Genomic DNA, 26203 nt, shown 5'->3' with positions numbered 1-26203 from the left:
GAAAATAAATATACATTTAAAAACATATGTTTTTAGTTAACATCTGTTAATTAAACGTAATTTTTCGCACGCACCACGCACAGCGGGGAGTTCTTGGCAACTTTTGCTATTTGTCAAGGCGCTAAATGGCCTAGAGCGCATTAATATAGTTCGAAAAAATATATAAAATTCCAAAGAAAATATACAAGATTAATTAGCGCATGTTTTTAAAAGGAAATAAACAAATCATACTCTTTCTTCATATAAGTAGTGTGATTCATGGTACGCGTTCCCCTGTTTTCACTATCTCTTCTAACCTCTCATTTTTTCCTACTGGGTTTGTAAAAGCGCGCTGTATCACTCACGCAGCGTTCTGATTGTCAGTTGTGGCTAAAGGCACTGCACTGTTTGGCCTCTTCGACTCTTTCAACTACTCACTTGCTCACCGCTGTACACTGGCTACTGTTTGTTGTTTATTAGCGGCTAAGCTGTTGTTAATGCAACTGCAATAAATCAATGCCAACGGCGCAACGAAAGCAAAATAAATCTACTTAATGTTGCTTTTACTTTGTATTTTCTAGATTTTTAATGTTTTGTACAATTTTTGCCAAAAATTTATTTTCTAAAATAAATTGTGTTTTTTTTTTTTGGAGAAATACAAAATTTATTTATTTTCATAATTTGCTGAGTGGCGCACATAAAATGTATGTCTCTGCTTGTTGCTGTTTGGCTAAACTTGCAAATTAATGTTTTATTTTTATGTTGTTGTTGTTGGCATCAGTAGAAGTAGCGCACGTGCGTCAACACTAGTAATGACTTTGCTCTTTTTCATGAATGGCGATTTTAGTTGCTCGTTTGGGGGCAAATTTCATTCGCACATTGTTGGCTGACATTACAAAGCCGGCGAAACAATGAAAATTACAACAAAAAAACATGAAAACCACAAGAAAAACAGGATAATTATAAAAAGGACACGCAAATTACAACAAAAGAAAACAATGACAATTACCGGAGGTAGAATACGCTACACAAATAACGAAATTTCCATACTAGAGTCTCATTTTCATCGTTCAGTTTGTATGACAGCTATATGTTATAGTGATCCGATCTGAAAAATTTCTCCAGGGGTTGTAGCGTTGTCTTTGAAAATAATATGTGAAAAATTTTGTAAGGATATCATGTCAAATAAATAAGTTTTCCATACAACGACTTGAATCCGATCGTTCAGTTTGTATGGCAGCTATATGTTAGAGTCGTCCGATCTAAACCATTTCTTCGAGGGTTGTAGCAATTTATTGAAAAGTTAGTCGTACGAAATTTCGTGAGCATATCTCGTAAAATCAAAAAGTTTTTCATACAAAGACTTAATTCCGATCATTCAGTTTGTATGGCAGCTATATGCTACACTGGTCCGATATCGACGATTCCGACATATGAGCAGCTTCTTGCGCAGAAAAGAAACTATGCAACATTTTAGAACGATATCGCATAAATTGAAAGACTGGTTGGCTTATATAAAGAGAGACAGACTGACATTGGTATAAAAACAAGAAAATCACAACAAAAAAGTAGAAAAATAATAAAAAAAATTAAAATTACAAATAAAGACACGAAAAGTAAAAATTATAGCGAATTTGCGCGCAACTTGCAACATTTCACCGCTCCTACACTGTGTACATAACCTAATTAATGCAACATATGCAACATTTTTTGTGTTAGCACTCATTCCGTTGCTTTTCTATTTTTCGTACTTTGAGAAAAAAACTTATTTCCTTTCATTTATTTTTAGTGCTCACTCGAATGCTAAAATTATCAACTAATAAATTTGTTTTGTTTATTTTCTTTCTGCTTTGCAGCCACCAATAATTCCCGAAGTCAGCTCCGATGGTGACACGAGCAATTTCGACGATTATCCCGAGAAGGATTGGAAACCCGCCAGAGCAGTAGACCAAAGAGATTTGCAGTTGTTTAATGATTTCTAAAATATATCTAGTTGCTTAAGTTTTGTAGTCTGTATTTATTTATTACCTACCTACTAATGATAATTAAATTAATTAAATAAAATAATGAAATATAAAAATAAATTAGCATAAAAATATGAAACACAGCGAACTTGTTTCTTTTGATAGCAGTGAATCGGAAAAAAATTAAAAAAAGTCAAAGAAAAAAAAAATAAAATAAAATACCATTAAATGTCAAATAAAACATATTTTAGTACGATCATCTAACATTGTTTATGGGCGTGTTTTCTTTGATCGACTGGCGTCAGCTGAGGCGAATTTGCAACCATATAGTATGCTTCTAAAAATTTCGCAAATACGAGTAAAATATTTAAAATAAAAAGAAATCAACTAAGGTGTTTAAATAAAATAGAAGGTGCCAAATTCGTCAGTTTCTTCCCACATAAAATATCGCACAAATTTGTCTTCACCTTTGCATCCCGCATACGCGAACTAGGTGCAGATTAGCCACACTTCCGAAAGTCGAGCGATAGCAAGCGGCGAAAAAGCAGCTTAAGCATGCCACCGTTGAGAGCAAAAAGAAAAAATGGGTGGAACTCATGAGGTTGTAAATAAATACCGCTGAGGACACGGGTATAAAATAGTAATGAAAAAATCGGAGTTCAAGCAAAGCCACCTGGCTTAGCTGCTGCCAAAATGGATCATATTGTAAGGACACTATTTCCCTCACACGAAAACAGAACAGACCATAAGGCTTTAGTAAATCCCTCAGTTCACCCTTGAAGAGCTGCAACTGGCCGTTAGCAAGCTCAAGACTAGCAAATCACCCGGTTCGGACAGGATTCCAGCAGAAATCTTTAAAGTAATCGCTGCAGAGCGCTTGGCAGTGCTTTGGAAAATGTACAACGCCTGCCTCGATGCCGGAATGTTCCATGAGCTCTGAAAAAAAACAGCGACTGGTGAAAAACAGTAAGTGAAAAGACCCCAGTTTGCCATCTGTATACCACCCTCGACACAACAGGAAAACTTTATGAAAGACTACCTCAACCAAAGCTTGGAGTGGCCATCAACGAAGAAACAGCTCAATACTAATAAATAAGCCGGGATCCCAGCAGAAATCCTTAAAAAATGGTTACAGGGGGCCATCAATAGCACTTTTTAATATGTAAAACCCTTGCCTCGAAGCTGGTATATTCCTTGAACTCTGGAAAAAAAAACGACTAGTCCTAAACAGTAAGGGAAAACGAAATCCCAGTCTGCCATCTGTATACCGCCCTCGACACAGAAGGAAACCTTTATGAAAAGCTACTTCAACCCAGATTCGAAGCGACCATCAGCGAAAGAAAAAGCTGTGGAAGCTTAAGGAAACATCTAAGACGCCACTTTTTATACCACCTCAAACGCTCAACAAAATCTTCAGTGTCTGTTCGCTTAGTAATGGAGATAGTGATGGAGTTCTGGGACAAAACTGAACAGATTCACTTTATACTATTCAGTTCTTCGCAACCGCTGCTCTGAGTTTTAACGATTTTTATCACCAAACATTTTTCTTTCCACACTCATGAAGTTTCTAACATATATTTAGTACTACAGAAAACTTAGCAGAGTACTTCATACTGGTCAATATCTTGTTATTTTACAATCCTACCATTAGTTGTCATTTATGGTGCTTAAAATATTATACTTCTGTGGATGGACGCGGTCGTCGAATTATTGCTCTTTGCTTGTTTTTAAAGAGAACATTTTTTTAGTGGTCGAAGCAATTTGAAGACCTTTCAGATAATCTTACTTTTTATATACTTATGTGTGTATCTGGTTATATTCCAATAGCCCTACTGAGGAACGGTCAAATTTTAGTTTTAATATTTGCGGAAAAATAGTGGAAATCGATCGCAAAAGACGTACCACTAAAGAAGGCAAGCTTTCATTCTTCCATTCCAATAAAACTTCTAAATAAAGATTTCTGAAAATTGGTACAAATTCGTATTCATGTTTGCCTTTTCTATTTTTTTTATAAAATGCTGTATGAGTTTTGAACTTTTAGCCGTTAAAAAGTATACCATCCATATGCCAAGCTTTCAAAGCTTTTTACAATCCACAAAAGTTCGGTACCACGCAGCCACAAACAAAAGCAAACTTGTCACTCACAAGTTGCATACTTTTCGATACTCCGAAAACGTAATTCTGTGAGCTGTGGTGGCGTAAGAAAATAATATAGAAGGGATTTGAATTTCCTGAACGCTAAAGAACTTAGCATGCGCTGGACAGATTTCACCAAATAGGCAACATAAAAAAAAAACAACCACCGCTCGTCGCAAACACCGCTTACTGTTACCAACGTATATTTATTTGCGCTGCGCTGGAAGGGGATTGTTTGCCCCCGCCCCACCGCACACGCGTCGAACCGTGAAGCCGGCGAAACAGTCAAACAACATGTAATGCGATATGTGTGAGTCGGTGGTTGGAGGCGACGGCTACTTGCTACATGCCACAGCGTTGAACACAGCGTGTGTGAAAAACGTGATTTTGACGCTTGTTGACGTCATCTTGACGCATTGGCTACTTTGAGCAACCACGAACCGAACCGCAAAGCGCACCACGGCTTATTCACGAGGAAGTGAGGCATGGAAAAGCTGAATTTCAGTTTAGTAAACAAATGGTGGAATAGCAGGAGAGGGCGGTAGCTAAATAAAATATAATTATATGCATAAATATGCTTTGTGCTTTGTGTAAATATGGGCTCATATTGTGCGTGAGGCTCAATATATGTATGTATAAGATATATACATATATATGTCAAAATTTCATATATGTTATCGGACACTTGCCTGCAGGTATATTGTGGTAAATTCTTAAAGCTATTTTCTGTCGATTTCTCAACCTGGTCAGAGAGAGTTCCTAGGAAGATAATACCATAGAAGTACATACATATGTACTTATGTGTCCGATCAGTACTTGGTCTTGTAATCCACATCTTCCAATCCCAAGGATTTTCTAAGCGATTTCGTGGCAGACAATGACACCATTTTCTGGGATTCACAAGCACCTTAGAAAAGCCCTGCGGTCACAGGGTACTACTTTGCTGATTTATAATGCCGATTCGGCGACGAGTTGAAGATAAAACAATTTCATTTGTCTATGAAAATAGTGATTTTCCGCCATGAAAACGCAACGGCGCTGCCCTACAACGCCACCGGGGTCAGAATTTTGATTTGGTCGAAGCGGTCACCCAGTTTTACCATATTGACTTATAATGTCGGTTCGGCTTAGACCTCCGAAGCGGTCGTGGTCAGAATGGTCGTACTCTTCAGATTTGGGCACATACAACTTTTTGTCCAAACTTGAAAAATTCTCTCGTCGAGCAAAAATTTAAGTTGAATCGCTGGGTCTGGTATAGCGAGCTAAGTGGAGGCAATATTTGAGGTATAAATCGCAATTTCTTCTTGAAAATTTTAGCGACGATTCTCGATATTAGTAGAAAAGTTGTGGAACTGGTTACTAAGAACTAGTTACATCACTAGTGATGATGAATGAAAATACATTTTAATACAATTGTTACTCATTTTTCGGGTTATGTAAATACGGTTTGTATTATAAGAAAAATTGTGGATCTAGTTACTAATGAACTAGTTACAGCACTAGTTATAAATGAAATATACACCTTTTTTGAATTATTAATTCAATTAGTTTGGTTAATGCTAATGCATTTCATATAACAGGAAAAATTTTGGAACTGGTTACTAATGAACTAGTTACAGCAGTAGTGACATATGAAAAATATACTTTCTCTCTTCAGCAATTCACTTTGTAGGGTTAATGTAAAATGTTTTTTTATTTTATACCAAATATTTTGGTTCTAGTTACTAATGAACTAGTTACCGTACTAGTACTGAATGAAAAGTCTTACAATATCTTTTATTTTCTTTGCTGATTGAAACAGCTTTCATTCATTAATGCGCTGTCAGGCAACTAATTATGCATTTCCCTTTGACGAGCAGCAGTAAAGGCACATACACACTCACACACTCACGTAAGCATATGTTTCTGTCGCCTTTTGGACCTTTTGTGTAAGACTGTGTGGTAAAGAGGAAATTCTACTAACCGAAAGCTTAAAGTGAGGCACTGTCACCAAAATACTCACTACTAGTAAACAAATATATTCCTTTTCTACACACGCTCACACGCACATACACACTCACATAGAAAGCAAATGCAAACATTGCCACCTTTTGCGGTTTGCCACTATTTGTCACACAAACCGAAGCCACAAACAACAACAACAGTAAATATGCATAGTTTTTTGCTGTCGATGTTGTCATTTGCATTGTTGTTGTTGTTGATTTCATTTGCACTACAAACATACTAACACACACTTGCGTAGTCACAGTAAATGCAGTGTACCGTTAAGGCACATGAGGCATGTAGGTTTGTGTGCCTAAACGCGCTAGTTATTGTTGTCGTCAGCAGCAGCAGCACCAGCAGGTGACAATAAAAATGGCACGACTGCCATTGAGGTGACACATGAGGAAGTCTGACCCGTTACACCGGCGCGCAAATGTAATAAATATCTTTCGGCGTAAGACGGCAGCGTTAAGCACCAGTCAAGGCTTTTTTCGGTAATTGCCGCCACCAGTCCATGCTTTGGTAACTCAGCAGCGCCGGTAAAAGGGTGGGGAGGGCGGTAATGTCACGTGTGTTCGTAGGTGTGCATGGTGACTTTGTTTATTGTTTGCTTTTAAAGCCCTTTTAAGCGCAAATTACTTTTGATGCGCTGTTTAATTGTAATTTTATTTACTCTGGCAAACTTAATTGACATTTACAGTCAAAGCAAAAGGTAAAGGTTGTTGTTTATGAAATACTCGATGAAAAAGCAGTGCATATGTTAGTTAATATGACTTTTATGTTAAAATTAAAGTGGAGAGTACAAATTCAAGGTTGCTCAGCCACTTTTCTTATATTGTTCTTTCAATAGGAATCTACAGAATGGAAGAAACAGCGTTACAAGAATATATAGTGCGATCGATACTAATCAAACTCGAATGAATCCAAGTAACCGATACCTTGGTTACCTTATATTGCTGTAGAGGAGCTATAAGGAAACGACCTACGAAACCGTAGGCAAATCAACAATGCTCTAGTGTAGTCGTTTAGTGCTAGAAAAGGTTACACTTGCTAAAAAGCTCAAACGTATCCAAAGAGAGGCTCTCGTAAGCAAATCCGGTTCACTACGGCCTACACCAAGGGTCCATTTGCCGGCAGGTGCATTGCTATGAAGTGCTCTCACCGGCTTAGGGAAGTAGGGCATATAAAGGGGTCCGAACAAGGATATGCAGAAATCCACTTCTTCTTCAACTGCATCCATGAAAACTTAGATAACAGGCTCACAGAGGCCACATGCGGCGGCAGGAATCACTGAATGAGGCGCAGTGATCTTACCCACGGATAGGTCGAACCAAATAGGGAAAGTTGGAGGGCGAGTGTTTTGTAAGGAACACTTCATCAATTTTAGCTTTAGGCTACCGGAAAACTGTAGTGGTTTTCAGGTAGAAGAGACTGCTATAAAAATTGCGGACCTACTACTACGAAATGCAGTCTCTTTTAGGGGACTGAGCATTTAGGCATAAGGCATCAAGCTACTTCATTAACAAACTTGTTTGGCTGCCTGGTCACAGCGGAATCGCCGTAAACTGCAAAGCTGATGCGCTAGCCAGAAAGGGCACTCTTGACCGGCTTACATAGGAATGGGATTGAGTTGGATTTCCATTAGTTATAGCGTTCTAGCAATGGACCTAAGGAACTCGCGTGCGCTTAGCAGGCGTTGGTCGACGATTAGTTTCTAAACGATAGAGCGCAGGAGATCTACTGAACTACTTGCCCTGAGCAAAGTTAATTTTGCCGCAACCGCATGAGTTCTTACTGGATACTGCCAAAATACATTCATGACAAACTTTTATGGAGGCACTTTCTCCCCCATTGTCCAGCTGTTACAAAACTGCGGCTGAGTTTCGGTAGTCTTATCTTCAGTGATCGAAAATCCATAACCGAAAGGCGCTTTTTCGATCTTACGTATCATTATATAGAAGTTTTTAGGTACTACCGGCGTTCTAAGCTGTTCAAGTTAAATCACTCTCAGGATCGACCTCTCAAAAAAAATTTAGTACCAAATTTTCTCTTTCTCAACATAAATTTACTAATTAAACGTTCTTGAATTTGAAAAAAAAAAAACAATATTATTGTCATTTTCCTTTTATAATACTGTTATTTCAATACTCTCTCTCGCTCACACTTAGCAAATCCGCTCAGCGCGCGGCTCATCAATGAATTGTTTTTTGCCACTGCAACTTTCAGAAACTGCTATATTTAGCACTGAGCGCGCACGAGAGCGCAACTCGCTCAGTTGAGGGGTGTTCATGAAAATATATGCGTGTGGCAAGGGTTACATGAGGGTGGCATGGACCTTGCAACGGTGTGTGTGTGCCTGATGAATTGATTGAGGGAATTCCTGCTACTAAGTGCAACAAACAACACACACACATATGCGCGCACAACAACAACAACAATGACAGATACTTGCGGCGGTCAACAGTGGCTGCAGCAACAACAACACTGCGCGACTTTGACGTAAAGCCACTTCACGGAAATGTCAATGCAAAGCGTGAACACGACCAAGTACGAGGGCGCTCAGCGACTCAGTGAAACGGCTGGTTGCAAGCAGAGTGTCCTTACGGCAACACGAAAGCGGCGCAAGTGCAGAGAGCGCGCGCGAGAGAGTGAGAGAAGGAATGTTTGCTTTGGTGTGTGTGTGAGTGGTGAGTGTGGTGGAGGGTGCGTGGAGCGGTGTGTTAGTAATGTTGCTTAGTTTCCACCACGATGCCATGTAGCCAGCTCAATACGTTGCCACGACTGCTTGCTCTGGCGCATTGGCACTCGCTCACCACTGGCCAGTTGCAGTTACGCGTCGAGCTGAGCAAGACATCAGCATTAAGCCGGAGCTTTTTGTAGTGTGGCATGAAGCAACTGTCGAACGCTTGAATGGCTATAACGGTTTAGCAGCAGAGAGTGCTGGGTGTGTTAGTGTTAGTGAGTGTGTGTGTGCGCGCCATACAGCATACGCGTTTGAGTCAAAGTGTTCTTTTCAGCTGCTGTGTAGTGGTAAGCAGTGCGATTAAGCAGCAGAAGAAGCAAAGGCAGCGAAAAAAGGTGTATGGAAAAGCTGAAAATTTCCAATTGAGATTTTTTTTTGTATTTCGCCAAACACTGTGCTTAGTCTTTTGTAGTAAAAGCAATTACGCGTGTGAAAAGCAAACGTAACGTAACGCAATTAAGTGCGAGTGGTTTAAGGAAAAAGGCAAAGAAAAAATCCATTTAAAATTATGCGACAATTTCCGGTGCATGTGAAAACGGTAGCGTCGACGCTCACCAGTGGGTAAAAGCTGAAAGTCATTGTATAACCAGCCGCCGCAAATGTTGGAAAATATGCAACATACATACACATATACAACAGCAACAAACATACAATACATATGTTTGTGCGGTGAGTGCGACTGACACTACACATGGTCAGCCAGCAAGTCGGTTAGTGAAAAATTACCAAAAAAAAAAAAATAGAAAAAAATATTAAATATTACTTAGCAGTGGCCGAGTGTGGTGAAAAAGCAAAAATATATATTATAATATTATTGAGCTTGTGCAACAAAATTTAACGCAACAGTATTGAAAAAATTATATAAAATAAATTAAATAAAATACTTGTGTGCAAAAGAACACTCGCTTAACTTCTGTGGCAGTCGTTTGCAGCAGCTATTTGGTAAACATATATAAAGTAGATACAATAAGCTTCAAAAACCGTCCAAATACTCAACTACAAACCCAAACTGACTAGCCAACTAACCAGCTACAGACATACGGACATAGTTAGCAGCACTTCTGCTGCCCATAAATACACATATGAACATACATACACACACACACAGGCATATTGTACATATCGATTTTCAACCAAACCAAAACTAAAGCGAGGCGGAGTGGTTGGGCCGACCCAAACAGGCCAGGCAACCTTTCGGCCCAAGCCAGTCAGCCTCTTTCATAGACAAAAGCCGAAATGTACGCGAGTAGAAAACTCAACACGATACACCGCTAACTGTGGCAACATCAATAACAACAATAGCGCCAGCGTGAGCTTGCCACAATGCTGTAGCAAGCAGCAAACAGGCAGCAGACACAAACAAACGCATATAGTGAGCGCCAGTTGTTGTTGTTGCGTAAGTGAACAGACAGCAGAAGAGCGCTCGCTCACCAATACAAACGCATTTGTGTTTGTGTACGTGTGTGTCAGTGGCTCAGGAGCGCCAGTGTTGCATTTCGCACCCTTCCACTCAAGCTTTCGTTGGCATACTAAACGTCTAATTGCCACATTTTTTAATTGCTTGGAATTTTACGTCAGAGTTATTTATAAAAATTAAAAAATTTATGAGGAAGTTATTATTTTATGAAAATGATTCTTTAAGAAAAAGGTATTATTTAACAAAAAATTATTAATAATCAAAAAATATTAACAGAAAATCATTATTTAATAAAAAATATTATTTTATAAAAAAAAATATTTAGCAAAACATTTTTTGTTAAAAAAATCATTTAATTAAAAAATATTTATTAAAAAAATCATTATTTAATACAAAAAATTTACAATTTTACAGAAAATATTAATTAATAAAAAATTAGTTAAAATAAAATAAAAATAAAACATTTTATAAAGTAATTATTGTTTTATAATAAAAATGAATAATTAAATAAATCATTATTTAATAAAAAGTAGTATTCAATTAAAAAAAATATTATTCAACAGAAAAATATTAATTAATAAAAACTAGTCATTTTATAAAAAAAAATATTAAAAAAATATTCTTAAATAAAATTTTATTATTAAAAAACAATATTATTTTTTATGTTTCTAAATATTGTTTGCTATATACTCAACTTCATCTCTTTATTGCCTACAAATACATTTGCGTCAGCTGCTCTGCTCTCACAAGCACTTTTCGCATATCTGTAGCATAGCTGCAGGCGCTGTGTGGCGTTGGCGTTGAAAAACACCGGTTCCGCTGCTTGCATTTTGATTTATTATCGGCTTTGTTGAAATTGGTTGAAACAGCTGGTGTTGGATTACTTGTAGATTTAAATGTGAAGCGACAATTCTTTAATTATTTCGAGTTTTGTTGTTGTTAAATGCAGAGTGAGGAGAAATTTGGTTGGGAAACGTAAATATATGTTAACAATAATGAAAAAATTATATGACATTATGTATATATCTAACAAAATTAAGTATAAAGAAAAAAAACTTTAACAATACCCTTCACAAATACAAAAGATTCTATACAAGAACTTATATCGGTCCGTTTGTATGGCAGAGATACGCTATAGTTATCCGATCTCCATAATTTTTTCGGAGATTTCATTATTGCCTTAAAAAATAATTTATGCCAAATTTTGTTAAGATTTCGCGTGAAATGAAAAAGTTTTCCCTAGAAGCACTTGATTCCGATCGTGCAGTTTGTATGGTAGCTATATGAAATAGTGATCCAATATCAGCCGTTCCGACAAATGAGCTCCTTCTTGGTGAGAAAAATACTCACGCAAAATTTCAGCCTGGACTCTCAAGAAATGAGGCTCTAATTCGTATATACTATACATATATGTACAGCCGGACGGATAGAAAGCCGGACATTGTTTACTCGACTCAGCTCGTGAAGCTGTTCATAGTCATAAAGATATACATTTTTATAAGGTATCTGACGTTTCTTCCTGGCTGTTACTTACTTCCAGGCAAATTTCATACTTAAGTAACATTAGTAAAAAATTATATTTAATGGAGTTGCCACCTTAATAAATATATCGAATAAAAAAAAAATATATTAAGTTCAAAAACTGCTAGAATATATTTGAGAAAGTCTGTAAGTTCAAAAAAAGTTAAATTTAAGCCTACATACATATAGAGTTGCCACTCTTTTCAATTTTCAAACGAGTTATAATTAATAAAGTAGCAAAATACGTTTATTGACTGCAAAAAAGAAAAAAATTTAATTTTTATATGACTTAAAATATCATTTTACCAGAGTTGCCATGTTTTTTAAATTTTTAGTTCAGATGAATCTTAATATTTCGAAAAAATGCATAATGGCATTGAAATTTGGGTTACTTTGAAAAGTTGATTAACAATGAATAGAGTTACCACCGTTTTGCATTTCCAATCGAGCTAGATCTAATGATGTAGTAAAATACGTACATACATAAACTGCAAAATTAGAGGAAAATTTTGAATTTAAGTATAAAATAGGCAGAGTGGCCATACTTTTTAAATTTTAGTTGGGCTGAATCTTAAAATTTGGAAGGAATTCATTATGAAAATGAGTTTTGAAAAGATTCGAAAATGTGTGAAAGCCTAAAAGTATGCTAATTATGGCTCTAAAGTTCAGTTAATGCTCGAATAATTAGAAGTATTCGCAATGATTTAGCGCTAACTAATTTTTCTTGATGAAAAGTTGCTTCGACTTTATTAACACTAGGCGTAGGCTGTCGATGCCATTATCAGTAAGCCTCCTTTATTTCCTGGATGCATCGCTTGAACGCACAATAAGTCAATAAACACTAGCTCGATATTAATTTTATAACAATAAAAAACACAAAGCAATAAAATACAGAATTATAAATAGCCAAGCATTGCGCTGGCAATGGCAAGAACATATGCGACTATAAATAGAAACAATTCAACTTTGATCCCAGTCCAAAGCAGCGCGGCGCAGCAGCAGCAACACACACATTCAACGCAGACACCTCTGCAATCCTTCACACGGTGCAATTGCTATACAGCGCGGAATAAAAGCTATGCTCCAAGCAGCGCAAACAAACGCGCGCACTCAAACACCCATACACATACGCGCATTGTTAACTTTAATTTCATTTAATTCTGTTTCAAGTGAGCGGCTGTGATAGCGCGAATGCGAGGGCGGCGCGCGCGGGCCTCATATTGTTTGTGAGTGAGCGACGCTTTCTTCAAACTATTTGGCTGCCATTTCAAGGTGAACAAGCGTGCGCGCTCGCATTGTTTGAGCGCTTGTAGAGAGCGCGCGTACGACGGTGACGGCGGCGGTAATGGAAGGAAGCGCTGGGCGAGGCGCCTTGCAATGGCTGTGGTTTACTTGTAGACGTGTGTGCGCGTGCAGGTGTGTGGGTGCGCGCATATGGATGAGCATGCGAAAAACTTGTAGCTACGCGATGAGCGTATGCGAGCGTGCCGTATTTGTGCGTTTATGAGCGCGCGCGCGTATGTGTGTGTGACTGCACTTTGACACGCTTGAGCGTAAATGAAGTCTCCCACTGGGTGTGTTTGCTTTTTATTAGCAGCGCTCTCGCTTGACGCTTGTTCTTTTCAGCACTCCATATTAATAGAATTTTCTCTACGTGCGTGTTTGTTGACGTGACGCCTACGCGCATGCGTGCCACATGCAGCATAAACTAATAGAAATCGACGGAGAAAAGCGCAGTGGTGAATTTCACAACTTTTTTCACACTCGTTTTTCACTTTTTGTTTGTTCAAAGTGCCTGGCTGGAGCGGTGAGCGTTGGACTATTGTGTGCACAACAACAATAACAATAACAAAAACTATTATGTGTGTGACGAAAACGGGCCAAATGTCCGTCCATTGGCATGTCAAAGCGCGTATTCATGTGTTTGTCCTCTGTGTTGTTATTGTTTTTGTAGTCGTCGGCATGTTTGACGTGCGTTTAAGAATGAAACATGCAACAACATGTCGGCATGTCATTTCAATGTGCGCTTTTTGCTGTCTTTGCGTAAAGGCACACATACACATGCAAACACATTGTGTGTACACACACACTCACTCACGTACACTAACGCCTACCACTGTCCACAGCTCTGCTGACTCTGCTGCCGCTGCCGCTGCCAGCTTGTCAATAATGTTGCTACGCTCGCTCTGTCATTAAGCGACTTCTATGTGTCAGCCACCTTATCTCACACCGTCTACTTTCCCTTCCTCTTCCTCCACCACCTTCTTTTTCATCGCTTTTTAATGCGTTAGATTTTTGCTAGTTTGCATGCCACTTGTGACGTTCCAGTTTGTTGCACTTTGATGTCTGTTCACTGCCTTTGCCACACACACACATACAGACTTATAAATGTTCGGTTTTGCTGTTGTTGCCGTTTTTGCGCTAAATAATTGTGTCTAGCTGCGCTGTACAACGGGGAATTTCAGCTCATAATTTATATACTATGCCAAGTATTTGCTTATATAGAAAAGTGCCGATATGGAAATGTTGCACGTCTAAAAATATGCAGCTTTGCATGTATACGTGCATGTATGTGTTTATTTGTGTAGTTAAGTGCATAGAAATTCAGGTTCATGCAGTCAAGCTCATATATTTTTACTCGCAATGCTTTTGCACTTACCCACACACATACACATGAAAACGAGGCATACTTTTGCGGGCAAAATTAAGACACATAAAAACATGCATGCAAAAATATATACATACAAGCTCACCACTTACAAATATATGTATATATTTTTGTGTTGAAGTACTTAACATTCCGACCCACTCGTTGGCAGTCACATACATTTGCATACACACACACATATACGTATCCTCTTCAGCCTTTGTTCCTTCGCGTTCCAGCGCCGTCTTCTGGCTGTTCATTTGTTATTTGTTTATGCCCTTTTGTTGTTTAAAGGTAAATGACATTATTATCCTGTGTGAATATTCCTTTGAAGTGCTTGTTCCATTGGCTGACGTTGCCATTTATTTACCAGTGTGGCAATGTGGCAATGCTGTCAGCGATTCTGCTTTAATTTTCTGCTTTTGACCCTCGCCGACGTAGGAATATTTTGATATTTTTTTATACAAAGTGTGTTTGTTTTGAGTAAAATTTGCTTGTAGATTTCTCTTCCTGAAAATAAAATTTTTGTTTCTTATTTTGTTTAGACTGAATCGCGTTTAATTTAGTACTAGTCTATTCCATACGTTTCTTTTTCATCACCTACTTACTCGCATCGCTAACTTGCTGCTATGATTTTCGTTCTTACCCAATAAATTCCCTCAATGATTTTTAAATTTGTTTAAAAAATTAATTGAAATCGAAATTGAATTCAAAATTGTCATAAAGTTTTTAAAAGCGACATCTATGATATTCGACAATTCTATATTTCATGATATCTTTCGGTCGCCACATATCTGCTCTTTGAAATATTTCAACAGACGCCTCATAGACTACCAGCCACCATTTCATATTCTTCACCGTAAAGCAGGAAAACGTTTGCCGAAGCAGTTTCTTAATTTTCCCTGGTGCGAGAAAGCCATTATAACAATACTGTTGCTTAAAAAAAATCGGAAAATTTAAATAGAATTTGTATGTTAATATGTATATTAACCTAAATATTTTCGTACTTGCCATCAGCTGCAAGCGTTTTTACCATTCAATCTAATAGTAGGCCGAGATAGGGAAGGTCGCAGTTATCAGCATCTTTACGGATGGTTCCGAACTAAAAAATCGATTGAAGGGCGGTGTCTTTTCTACAAAACTAGATATCAACATCGCCTACCGTCTACCACACCACAAACAGCAATTCAAGAAAATTGTCCTATTCTAAGAAGAAGTGAACAATAGGGCGGCTTTGAAACAAAAAAATCTTTTAGTGAAAGCACGCCTTGATCTCTTATTGAATCTACACCACCACTATTTCACGATGAACCTGCAATGAGTTCCAAGGCATAGTGATATTCCTGTGAACTCTGCTCCGAAAAAGAGGGATCATATATGCCACAGACTATTTACAGATATATGTATTTTCAACTGTAATAAGTAGCTTCCGATACAAAGATCCTACTTGATCAATACCAATATTTTTTTCAACCCAAATTTTCTCTTAATGAAATAAGGCTTTGTATATTTATGAAAAGAGTTTGACAAATCAGTCGAATACTGATACCAGGCAGTTCTTTTGCTTAAATGCAAACCCAGATTCCCTAACCTTATTCTCGCAAAAATCTCAAAAAAAAGTGACGAGGGGATTGCCTTTCGTTATCTTCCAGATCCAGACACTTTGTAAAAGGCATAGGTCCTAAAGGAACAATATTCAGTACGAATTTAAGTAACAAAAGACAAAATTTATAGAACGCTAGAAGCTCCCTTAAGTCTTAATGATTCAACGAGTTCAAAAGGTATCCAACCACCCCGAAAGTACTGACGGTTTCCTCTTACAAAGCCAGAGATACTGGCATTTAAAATATTCGTATTGCTTTTTATAACAGTAAAGCAAACATTCATAAATACTCTTATGATATTATAACCACACGCTCGCGCAAGAAAATGAGATTAATTGTGGGCCTTTAAATATTTTATATGGTGAAATATATTTGTATATGGTTAAATATGGTTATGGCATTGCAGGAAGAAGTCCCGTGTATAAAGCATGAAAAAAACATAGTAACTCAAGGAGGAAATGAAAAAATGCGCCCAAAACTATACTTCTCTCAGAGATTGCAAAAGCTTTGAGTTTACATCTGTATATATAAGTGTGCTTGTATATACATAGATACATATATACTCACAAAAGTCGTACGTTTATCTAGACATTGAATATTTAAAACAGAAAAAAATTTGTTTTCATCAAAATATTTTAAAATTTTTTTAGTTTTAGGCACATTTCTATATTTCTTTATGTAGTTACTGAGAAAGCATATATGCATAAAATACATATATGTAGAACCATACTATATAAAGCATATATACATAATTATGTTAATCTTACAAATACAAAGGCGTGTAGGTGTCACATCCGCGAGCAAGAAAATTGAACATTTGCGGTTTCTGCGCTGTTTACAAATTTGTGGTTCTTTTCCACAAACACAGCAGCTTTTGCAGGCAGCGGCGTTCGCTGCAAGCGTCGTTGCGTTAACCGCACGTTCGACACATTTTAATTCAATTTAACCGCTCGCAATTTAGCGCGTCAGCTTTCACTTTGACAGCTATCAGCGGCAGCGTACAACATTACGGAGCCACTTACCGCTGTGTTTACGGTTATAACTTTAACTTTGACTGCTATCAGCTAGTTTATTTAAGTTATGCCTTCACTGCAACACCGTTAAAGCTGCTAGCTAACCAACACCAACGGCAGTTTCACTCATTGCATAACATAAATACTTATTTGGCCCGCAGTGTGCGGCAACAATAAGCGCGTTGTCGATGAGTAGCCATTAAAGCCGAACTTTGTGTGTGTGTGTGTGTGTGTGTATGCGCGGGTATGTGTATGTGTTTATTGCAAGCGATTGTCATGTTGTCAGTGTTGATGTTGATGTTGTGTGGCAAAATAAAATGAAATTGTCTCAGTTTGCCTGCGGCATAATTGCCTTATTACAGGTGCAACACAGGACATGCAGGATGTGAATGGCAGGAAAGCTGTCGTCAACTTTTAATGACCATCACAGCAAAGTTTCACATGCAACGGGCATGTTGTTCAGCACAAACAAACATATAACAAGATTCACATCATAATAAAAAAATATCTATGTATGCTAGGGTGAGGCAAAAACTAAGCTTTAAAAAAGATATATTCCCGCTTATTTAAAAAATATCGCTGAGTATTCCCAGTATGACAGCTATGTTTATAGGGGTGTGATCTGACCAACCTGAGTTTGTAACGTTGCCTTGAACAATAACAAATAACATGAAAAATTTCATGAATTATATACTAGAGTAATGCAGAAAACACTAATTTACGAAAGTCAAAGCTTACATCACTTCACTTTAAGCGCTGAAAAGTTCACATACATAAATCAATGACAAACAGAAAGTTTTACGATGTAATTTGTAACTGTTATTTGACCACTCTCCACATTTTTAAGGATTGTTCATGCTTCTTTTTTATCGATTAAACAATTTCATTTAGTATACTGACTTGTCTCAGAAATGCGTGACCTTAGAAGTGAAAAAAGTAGGGTTGAGGAATAAAGATATAATATTTTCAGTCATTGTTGATGTCATGCATAACCAATTACATTCACAAAATTTTAAGAAATGAGTTTGGAGTTGCAGCTGAAATGATATTGCAGAGAACTATACCTTTAGGCGCACTTAGACTGGAAAATTTACTAAATTTATTAGCTAAATTTCTTAATATTGAAACTTTTTAAACCTTTACGAGAAGTATACTTTTAGACAAACTTCTACCACAAAATTTACTAATAATGTTTTGCTGAATTCCTTGATTTTTACATTTTACAAATCGCTCAGAAAAGTATACCTTTCGGCGCACTTTAATATTTGTTCGATTTTTACTGGAAATGTATAGTTCTCAAGTGGTTTACAAAACTTGCTCCAATGCAGTAAGTGTAACATATTTTACTTTATGGCAAAATATTTTTTTAAATTCTTTAAACATTTCTAAAATTACAGAATTTTGAACAACAAAATATTTAATTTTTTAAATACATATTTTTTAACATATTGTTAAGTGGAATACATTTTAATTTTAAGGTATATTTAATTCGCTACCTTGCTTGTTTTTACACTATATAAACCCGTAAGAGAAGTATAGCTTTAGGCGCGCTTTTAGCTTAGTATACTTTTAAGTGCCTTTCCTCAGCAGTTTTAAGAATAGTATGGCTTTGTGCGCATGTTTAACTCGCTCAGTAACCTTTCAGAATCTTTGGATGATTTACAGTCTAATTTTAAGAACTGCTAAATCTAAAGCAATTTGTTTAGAACCTTTCACTTTCAAAGCTTTCAAAAGTATGCTTTTAAGAGAAAATGCAATATAACAATTCCTACATTTGACATAGACTAGGTGGACGAAATTCTTAAACTAATATTCCCTAAAATACATGTCAGCAATATCAACTTGATACCCTCTCTTCAACCAACTGCAATATTTACCACCTTATCAGCCAACCAACATTTATATATTTTATTTTCAATTTATCACAACACCCATTTATGGTATTACCCGTCACGTCGGTAGAATTTCAGCTGTTCGTGCGAGTAAGATTGCAAAATTGCTGCTTAACTTAAGCAATGACTCGGCCAAAATAAAGATTTAACTCGCTTGCTTGCTGTTAGCAGCTGTGTGCTTGGCAAAATTTTCGCCATTTCAAAAAGATATTATCATTTCAGACCACTTTCCTTCGCTGTTTATTGAAATCTGCTTTTGAGTTTGAGTAAAAACGGTTGCTTATCAAAATATATTCTGCGCACGTCAGCTGCAAGCGTCGGTAAATATGAGTACATCCTTTTTATGCCTTTCGCATCCTGTTTCCATTTAGGCTACTTATATGTAGAACTAGTGGTGAGCAACTGAAAAAAAGATAATAAAAAGCCAACACAAAACAAACTGCCTAAGCAGTAAACCGGCAAACTAGCTGGCCAGCACAGTTAACCGACCGATGAAAAGCATGCAGCGACCCTCTGAGCTGCACATTCAACCAATTGAACACCTAAATAACCATTCATATCGCCCCTTTCATATTGCCCCCTGAAGCCACATAGCCTGCCAGCGGCTACTCGTAACCGCTGACCGCACCCACAAATGCACACATACACACCAGCGCATCGACACGCCAGCGCCGTCATTACTACCATTATAACCTTGACCGCTCGTCGCTTTCCCCCCTAAAGTTAACCGCAACTCTGCTGTTTCCCTTTTCAATTCACTTACTTTTACGATCCGTTGAATTTAGTGCTTTACGATTATTTTATATTGAAACAAAACAGCCTGCCTATACAAACTAGCAGAGTTTTCAAAAAATTTATATGAAAGGATATATGTGTGTGTGTATGCCTGATATCTACTCGTACAATAATATTGTGCTAATTAATTAAGAGCTGTACACTATTTCTGTATATAAATAAGGCACACTCATTATTTAATAAAATCTAAATGACGAAAGCGGCGTGTTGGGCGACTGTGCTGTTTGACTGTGGTTAAGGTGGTTGAGGAAATGCTGGCTAATTGAGTTAAAGCACGTCAAAAGAAATTATTTGTTGACTTCGCATTCGACCTGTAAATGAATATGTTTATTTATTATTTCAAATAAAATTATTGTACAGCTAAGTTCATTTGCAAAAACAACAAAAAGAGCAAAAGCTCTTCGGTGAATGTAAGAGTGAATCATTGAATGTATGAAATAATGAATCCGAATGAGATGTGGTAATGAAATTCTGTAATAATCCATTTTTATACATTTAACTGGCGCTTGGTACTCGTACTACAATGGAAAGAAAAAAATATTTCTTATACCACTGAGTTCTGTTTCTAAGTTTTTGATATCAAATTGGTTTACAAAATAACGCGAAAATCCGCGAGGATTAAATAACTGAAGTAGAAAGTATGTCATCGCACTCATCTATCATGATTGTGATAACTTCACAATAAATTCACTATAAGTAGGAGCGTGACCTTGCTAAAATACGCCTAAAGGTAGGCAACATTTTACAGTAAATTAACAGAATACCTCTAGAGCCAATATTTTTTCACAAGTTTTCAATATATATAATCAAAAACTCGAAAATAGCTTAAACGAAATGAAGTAGTAGAAAAATTATATAATTATAGTCTCTGTACAATAACTTTAATTAAAAGAGGTGTGTGCCTTTGCTAAAATGCGCCTAGAGGTAGGCAACATTCTTGAATAAATTAAACTAATGGGTTTTGAGCAATATTTTCTCATGAGTTTAGTTTGATGCAAACACTCTAAAAGAACTTTGTAACTCAAAATGTTTGCTTTTTCATTGAGCTACAAAATTTATAAGAAGAAAAATCTCCTCCAAACTTCAACCAATAATATCTACGAAACGAGATTTTTTTGAAGTAGTTGAAAGTGTGATATGAACTTTTCTAACTGCTAATAAGAAAAAAGTAGAAAATTGTATAGCGGAAAATTTTTCCATTAAATTAAGCGCTCATATTTGGAGAAATTTGTTTAGTGGTGTCTAAGAACCTATTTTCCAGAGTACCAAGCAAAAAAAAAAAAATACAAATTGTTTTCACACCATATTATATACCTTTATAAACATATCGATTCTTTCAAATATGATTATGATCACTTTATAATAACATCAGTAAAGCTAGGAGTGTGATTTTGCTAAAATGCGCCTACATGTAGGCAACATTTTTTTTAAATATTTTAGAATAAGTGCTTAAGGCAAACTTGTCTAGCACTCTCAACAGTTTACAGCTTTAAATATTAAACCAAGTCCAAAAGCACTTAACTGAAACTGTAAGAAAAATCTAAAAAATTATAAAAGTACTTAAATTGAAAAACAAATTATATTATTATGCTTCGCCTAGATTTATTAAAAATCTGTTTCTTAGTTCTAAAAAATTTCGCTAAATTCTAAAGTGTAATGCGTGTGATTTCTAAGGCAGTAAGTAAAAACGCATTTGGGTAAAGCATAATAGCGAATTAAAGAAATGAAGTTATATCTAAACCCCAGCCGCTGCGCGAATTATCCTTGATTATGAATTCCTTTTTCCGCCATGCTATTTTCCGCATTACCAGTAAGTAAACATTGTTGTTGTTATTGTTAACCAGCAGACAACACCGACAGTAATTGGGTTTTAGCAACTTCAAAGTACTCAACGTTATGCCGAAGATTAACTCACACCACTACACAGACACTTGCCGGCATGCATGAAGGCGTACAAAATGTTACGTATACGCAGCGTAGAGCACGTACATGGCCAATTGTAAAGCGACTGCGGCAACAAGCATGCAGTGTTAAAGCGTGTTTGGTCCCTTTTGCCAGCTGCCACAAGTAACTGTACGACACTCATAATGCTGAGCGCGCTGTGAAATGAGCGGTGTGTGAGGGCGTTGGACCTCCCTTAGCTGTCGGTGGCTTCCAACTGCCCACTGTGAAAAAAATGAATTTTGCAGTTTAGCAAAAAGAAGAGCTGCCACAGCAGATGAAGAAGAAATAGAATTAGAATTGCTAACATGAAATATGGCTGCGCTGCGGACGATCACTCTTTGTGCACTGTCAGCCACTGTCAATTCAGAAAGCGTGCTTCCATACCTAACGCTTGCTTTTGCATATTTCTATGCGTGCGTGTGTGTGTTCGTGGTTAGAAGCAATCAAAGCGATGCCGTCAATAGCAAACGCTTGTTATATGTAGATTGACAGTTTCAAGGCTCTCAACTCATTTCCAGCACATGCGCTGCCCCGCTGCCCCGGTGCTTGCCGCCCACTGCATCATTCACGCCTCACTTATTGTTCACTTCGCGTGAATTCGTGTCAATCTCGTTTCGAATTGAATGAAAACGCGCGGCAAGCAAAAAATAGGAAATGTCGCCTTCGTAAAAAGAAGCGAGGATTTTATGCAAATTCGCATTTCAGCGCCGTTATTACATTAAAGTTTGATTACCATTTTGGGAATCCGCAAGCTACCGTTAATACGCCGCTGGATAACGGTGCCGGTGCCCTTTTGAATTGTTTTGTAACGCGCACATTTAACCGTTATAAATGTGGCAAAAGTGGTGCTCAGGTGTGGCTGCTCACGTAAATGGCGCTCTCATGTTGCATGTAGCGCAATTTGATTGCTCGCAGCCGCACTCGTTACAGTTATAAAATTTGTTCGTTTATTATAAGTGTGTATGCGTATACTTGTGTGTGGAAAGCTTGTTTGAGGAAACATAATATTTTTTTTGTACACCAAGTGTCATAAAATTCAATAACCAACTTCCCGCAACGCATGATTAGCTTGAGAAGCATCGTATGTTGCCTTCTGTGTTGTAAACTTAATAGCAAATCTAGAATACTCTTTATAGGATATAAGAATAGTTATAATAGCTTTCGTATATACGAAATTAAAGTTTTTTTTTTGTTTATGTTATAAAAGAATATAAAAAGATCCTTTTTCGCCAATTTGATGGCCCAGTTGGAGGGGCAGTCCTTATATGTGCGAACTAGTCTCTCAGTTTTTGAGTTAATGATACGAAATTTTTCGCCGGTCTTTTTCTCACCAAGATACTGCATATTTGTCGGATTAACTAATATCGGATCACTATAACATATGGCTGTCATACAACATATAGTTGCCATACAAACTGAATGAGCCGAATTAAGTGCTTGTATGAACAACTTTTCCATTCGAGGAGATATCTTCAAGAAATTGAACAAGCATTATTGCCTATGGCAATGGTACAGTCTCTGAAGAAAGTGTTCAGATCGGATCGCTCTAGCGTATAGCTACCATACAAACTGAAAGCTCGGAATCTAGTGCTTGTATGGACAACTTCTTTATTTGAGGAGATATCTTCAAGAAATTTCACATGAGTTATTATTTAGGGCTATGGGGTAAAATCTGTGAACATGTTTCAGATCGGCTGACTATGTCATATAGCTGTCATACAAACTGAATGGTCGAAATTCAGTGCTTGTATGAACTACTTTTTCATTTGACGAGATATCTTGAAGAAATTTTGTACAATTTATTGCGTGAGTCACTGATACAGTCTCTGAAGACATTGTTCAGATTGAATCAATATATCATATAGTTGCCATACAAACTGAACAGTCAAAGTTAGTATTATTGACATTTTAAAAATAAAGCCGGGCTTATAAAAATTATATCGCTCCACTTAACACCATAAAAGTCAACACAACGAAGTACTTGCAATAAAAATAATTAAGAAAAAACACTATGCCATCAAAGTAAAAACACTTCACGCATCATTGCAGCTCAATTAAATCAATTTCCACAACATATAATTGTCAATAAAGAGTCCATAACAATTAGCCAAAGTATTTTATCAAAAAGCACGGCATTTAGTATCGTGTTGCACACGCTAAACTATGTGTGCAACTGCATGCAGCAAGAGTGCGGAGTAGGGAGCGTAGAGCATAACGCACGCGCGCCGCACTAAAAAGCATTCACGCACAATTTAATTGCATTTAAATGAATTTTAGTTACATGAGTACACACATATGCTGCCTAGCATATAATATATGAAGGCACACATACAGCTACAAACAAACATAACTCATGCAAATGCGCGCAACTTACATTCATGCAAAGCGCTCTCGAGCTGGCAAAAAGAAAGAAAAACATAGCCCATGTGTTGCTTGCTCGGCCGCCCATAAACCACTGCATATTTATTAGAACAAAATGGCTTATTAATGTGTTTAAAGAGGTCAGCCCACATGCAGCGGCATGTGCAAGCATGAGAGTTGTTGTGTTGGGGGCGAGAGGGGCAGGCGCATGGCGATTGCCAGCGATAAAAGAAAAATTACGCAAAACGAGAGCGTAAGCAACTTGCCTTGACTCGCATAAATCGTAATGGCTTGCTTCCTCACTGTGCCGGCGTCGCTGCTGCCACTGCTGAGCTTACTGTTGTTGTTGTTGCCACTGCTGTTGTCGTTGTTTTTGCCAGCCTGTTAGTCTACTTGCCTCAATTTCTTTCATTAAACATTTCGTGCCTCTGTCTCTGGTCAGCGCGTCGTTGCCTCCATGGCTGCCTGCTTGCTTGCCTGTGCTCATTTTTGTTGTTTACTTTGGCTTTTGTACGCATTGAGAAAATTTTCGAGAATTTCGCAACAACATAGCGGCCATCATTTATGCTGTGTGCGTTGCAAGCGCCTTTGTCTTAACGCACACACCGTCATATGTGTATGTGTGCCTGTCGTGCGCTGGCATGTCCTTATTCCTTTCTCACACAAAGCCTTGCCTGCTTTGTTGCTGTTTATTTACAGCTAACAAAATGGAAACTGGAAATTTTGCCTTTTCGATGTTTGTGGCATGCTGCCACTACCACAACCGTTAACGCTGTTGTTTTTGTTGTTGCTACTGGCTCGTAAATTGCTGAATGTCATGTGCAATGTGTGGCGCGCACTCGTCGCCGTTGCGGCGGTGTTGTAAGGGGCGTGGCAGGCAGGTGCTTTTCATTATGAATGTGCCGCTCATTTTCAAAGCTAACCGCAGCGCACGAGCTGCCTGTTGTAGTCGTGTAAGTGTTTCTGTAAACATGTGCCGATTCACATTTTTCAAAGCATCGTTTTAGGCGCACAACACATTTTTCATTTTTCAGGCGGGTTAGCACTTGCCGATTTCGGTCTCGTGTTATGCGCTTATTACACTGATGATTGCGGTTTGTTGCTTTTGTTGTTTTGTTTTTATAATATGCAATTCCGTTTATTTGCCTGTTTTCTCGTTGTTGAAGTGAAGTGACCGACAGAATAATTTGTTTGTTTAGTTAATGTTAATGTGTGCTTATTAAGATAATGTAGGAATATTTCATATCTGAGAGGTACTTTAAAACCTACTCTCACCAAAGTTGGTTAAAAAATTAAGCGTTTGGTGAAGGTAACCTATATTTCGGTATATATCTTATTTTAACTGATATTCTTGTTGAGTTCGCTTATAATATATAACATACGAGGTCGGAGTTTATACAAAGAAAAAGTCGAAACAGTGGACTTCTTAACTTCATTGGCAAATCTACTGGAAAGAAGCTGAATATTGTCCTACATGCCAAAAACGGTTGCCCACCAGTTTCTGGTACTAGCGAACTATTTATATCCACAGTTTTTGAGATATCGATCAAAAATTTTTCAAAGGTCCTTTTCTGCCCAAGAAACTACTTATTTGACGAAACCGTCCATACTGGGTGACTATAGCACATAGCTGTCGTACAAACTGAACGATCGGAATCAAATGCTTGTAAGAAAAACTTTTTCATTTGACGAGATATCTTCACAAAAATTTTTATGGGCTATTTTTGAGGGCAACACTGCAATCTCCAAAGAAATTGTTCAGATCGGATTACTATAGCATATATCTGCCATACAAACTGAACAACTAGAATCAAGTTCTTGTATGGAAAACTTTCTTATTAGGAAAGATAACTTCACGAAATTTTGCATAGCTTATTCCCTAAGACATTGGTGCAATCTCCGAAGAAATTGTTCAGATCGGGTTAAAATAGCATATAGCTGCCACACAAACTGACCGTTCGAAATCAAGTTCTTGTAGGGAATGTTTTGTATTTGTTAACATTTTTTTTATTTTATTCTCATATTTCTTTTAATTTATATACTCCCACTGAAAATCTTATCAATTACGCTGCATAGCACACATACTGCTTCATTAAAATACAAATTATTCTCCCTTTCCATAATCCTTTCCTTCTTGTCCACACACAACCAACACTTATTTTTCAATTACGCCAACATGCTTTTAATTCCCACCGAACCACACA

General features: G+C 37.3%; 2 protein-coding genes across 7 annotated transcripts in view; both read left to right on the top strand.

Annotated features, from left to right (window-relative positions):
* Positions 1-2086, top strand: part of LOC105227436 (cAMP-dependent protein kinase catalytic subunit 3) — a 45768-nt gene extending 43682 nt beyond the window's left edge. For all 3 annotated transcript variants that reach the window (XM_049459189.1, XM_049459190.1, XM_049459191.1), the window contains exon 8: positions 1836-2086. In XM_049459189.1, the coding sequence (XP_049315146.1) occupies positions 1836-1961 (126 nt within the window). In that variant the 3' untranslated portion in view covers positions 1962-2086. The remainder of the gene's footprint in view (positions 1-1835) is intronic.
* A 6787-nt stretch (positions 2087-8873) lies between these two features.
* The window catches only part of LOC105227363 (serine/threonine-protein kinase BRSK2), a 47099-nt gene continuing 29769 nt past the window's right edge, over positions 8874-26203 (top strand). For 3 of the 4 annotated variants that reach the window (XM_049459160.1, XM_049459158.1, XM_049459157.1), the window contains exon 1: positions 8874-9762. The gene's annotated coding sequence lies outside the window, so the exon portion shown is untranslated. The remainder of the gene's footprint in view (positions 9763-26203) is intronic. The other variant, XM_029550665.2, reaches the window with a different exon arrangement.

The sequence above is a fragment of the Bactrocera dorsalis genome, chromosome 5 (genome assembly GCF_023373825.1).
Source record: "Bactrocera dorsalis isolate Fly_Bdor chromosome 5, ASM2337382v1, whole genome shotgun sequence".
NCBI classification, from domain to species: Eukaryota; Metazoa; Arthropoda; class Insecta; order Diptera; family Tephritidae; genus Bactrocera; species Bactrocera dorsalis.
This window is presented reverse-complemented; position numbering and strand designations above follow the sequence as displayed.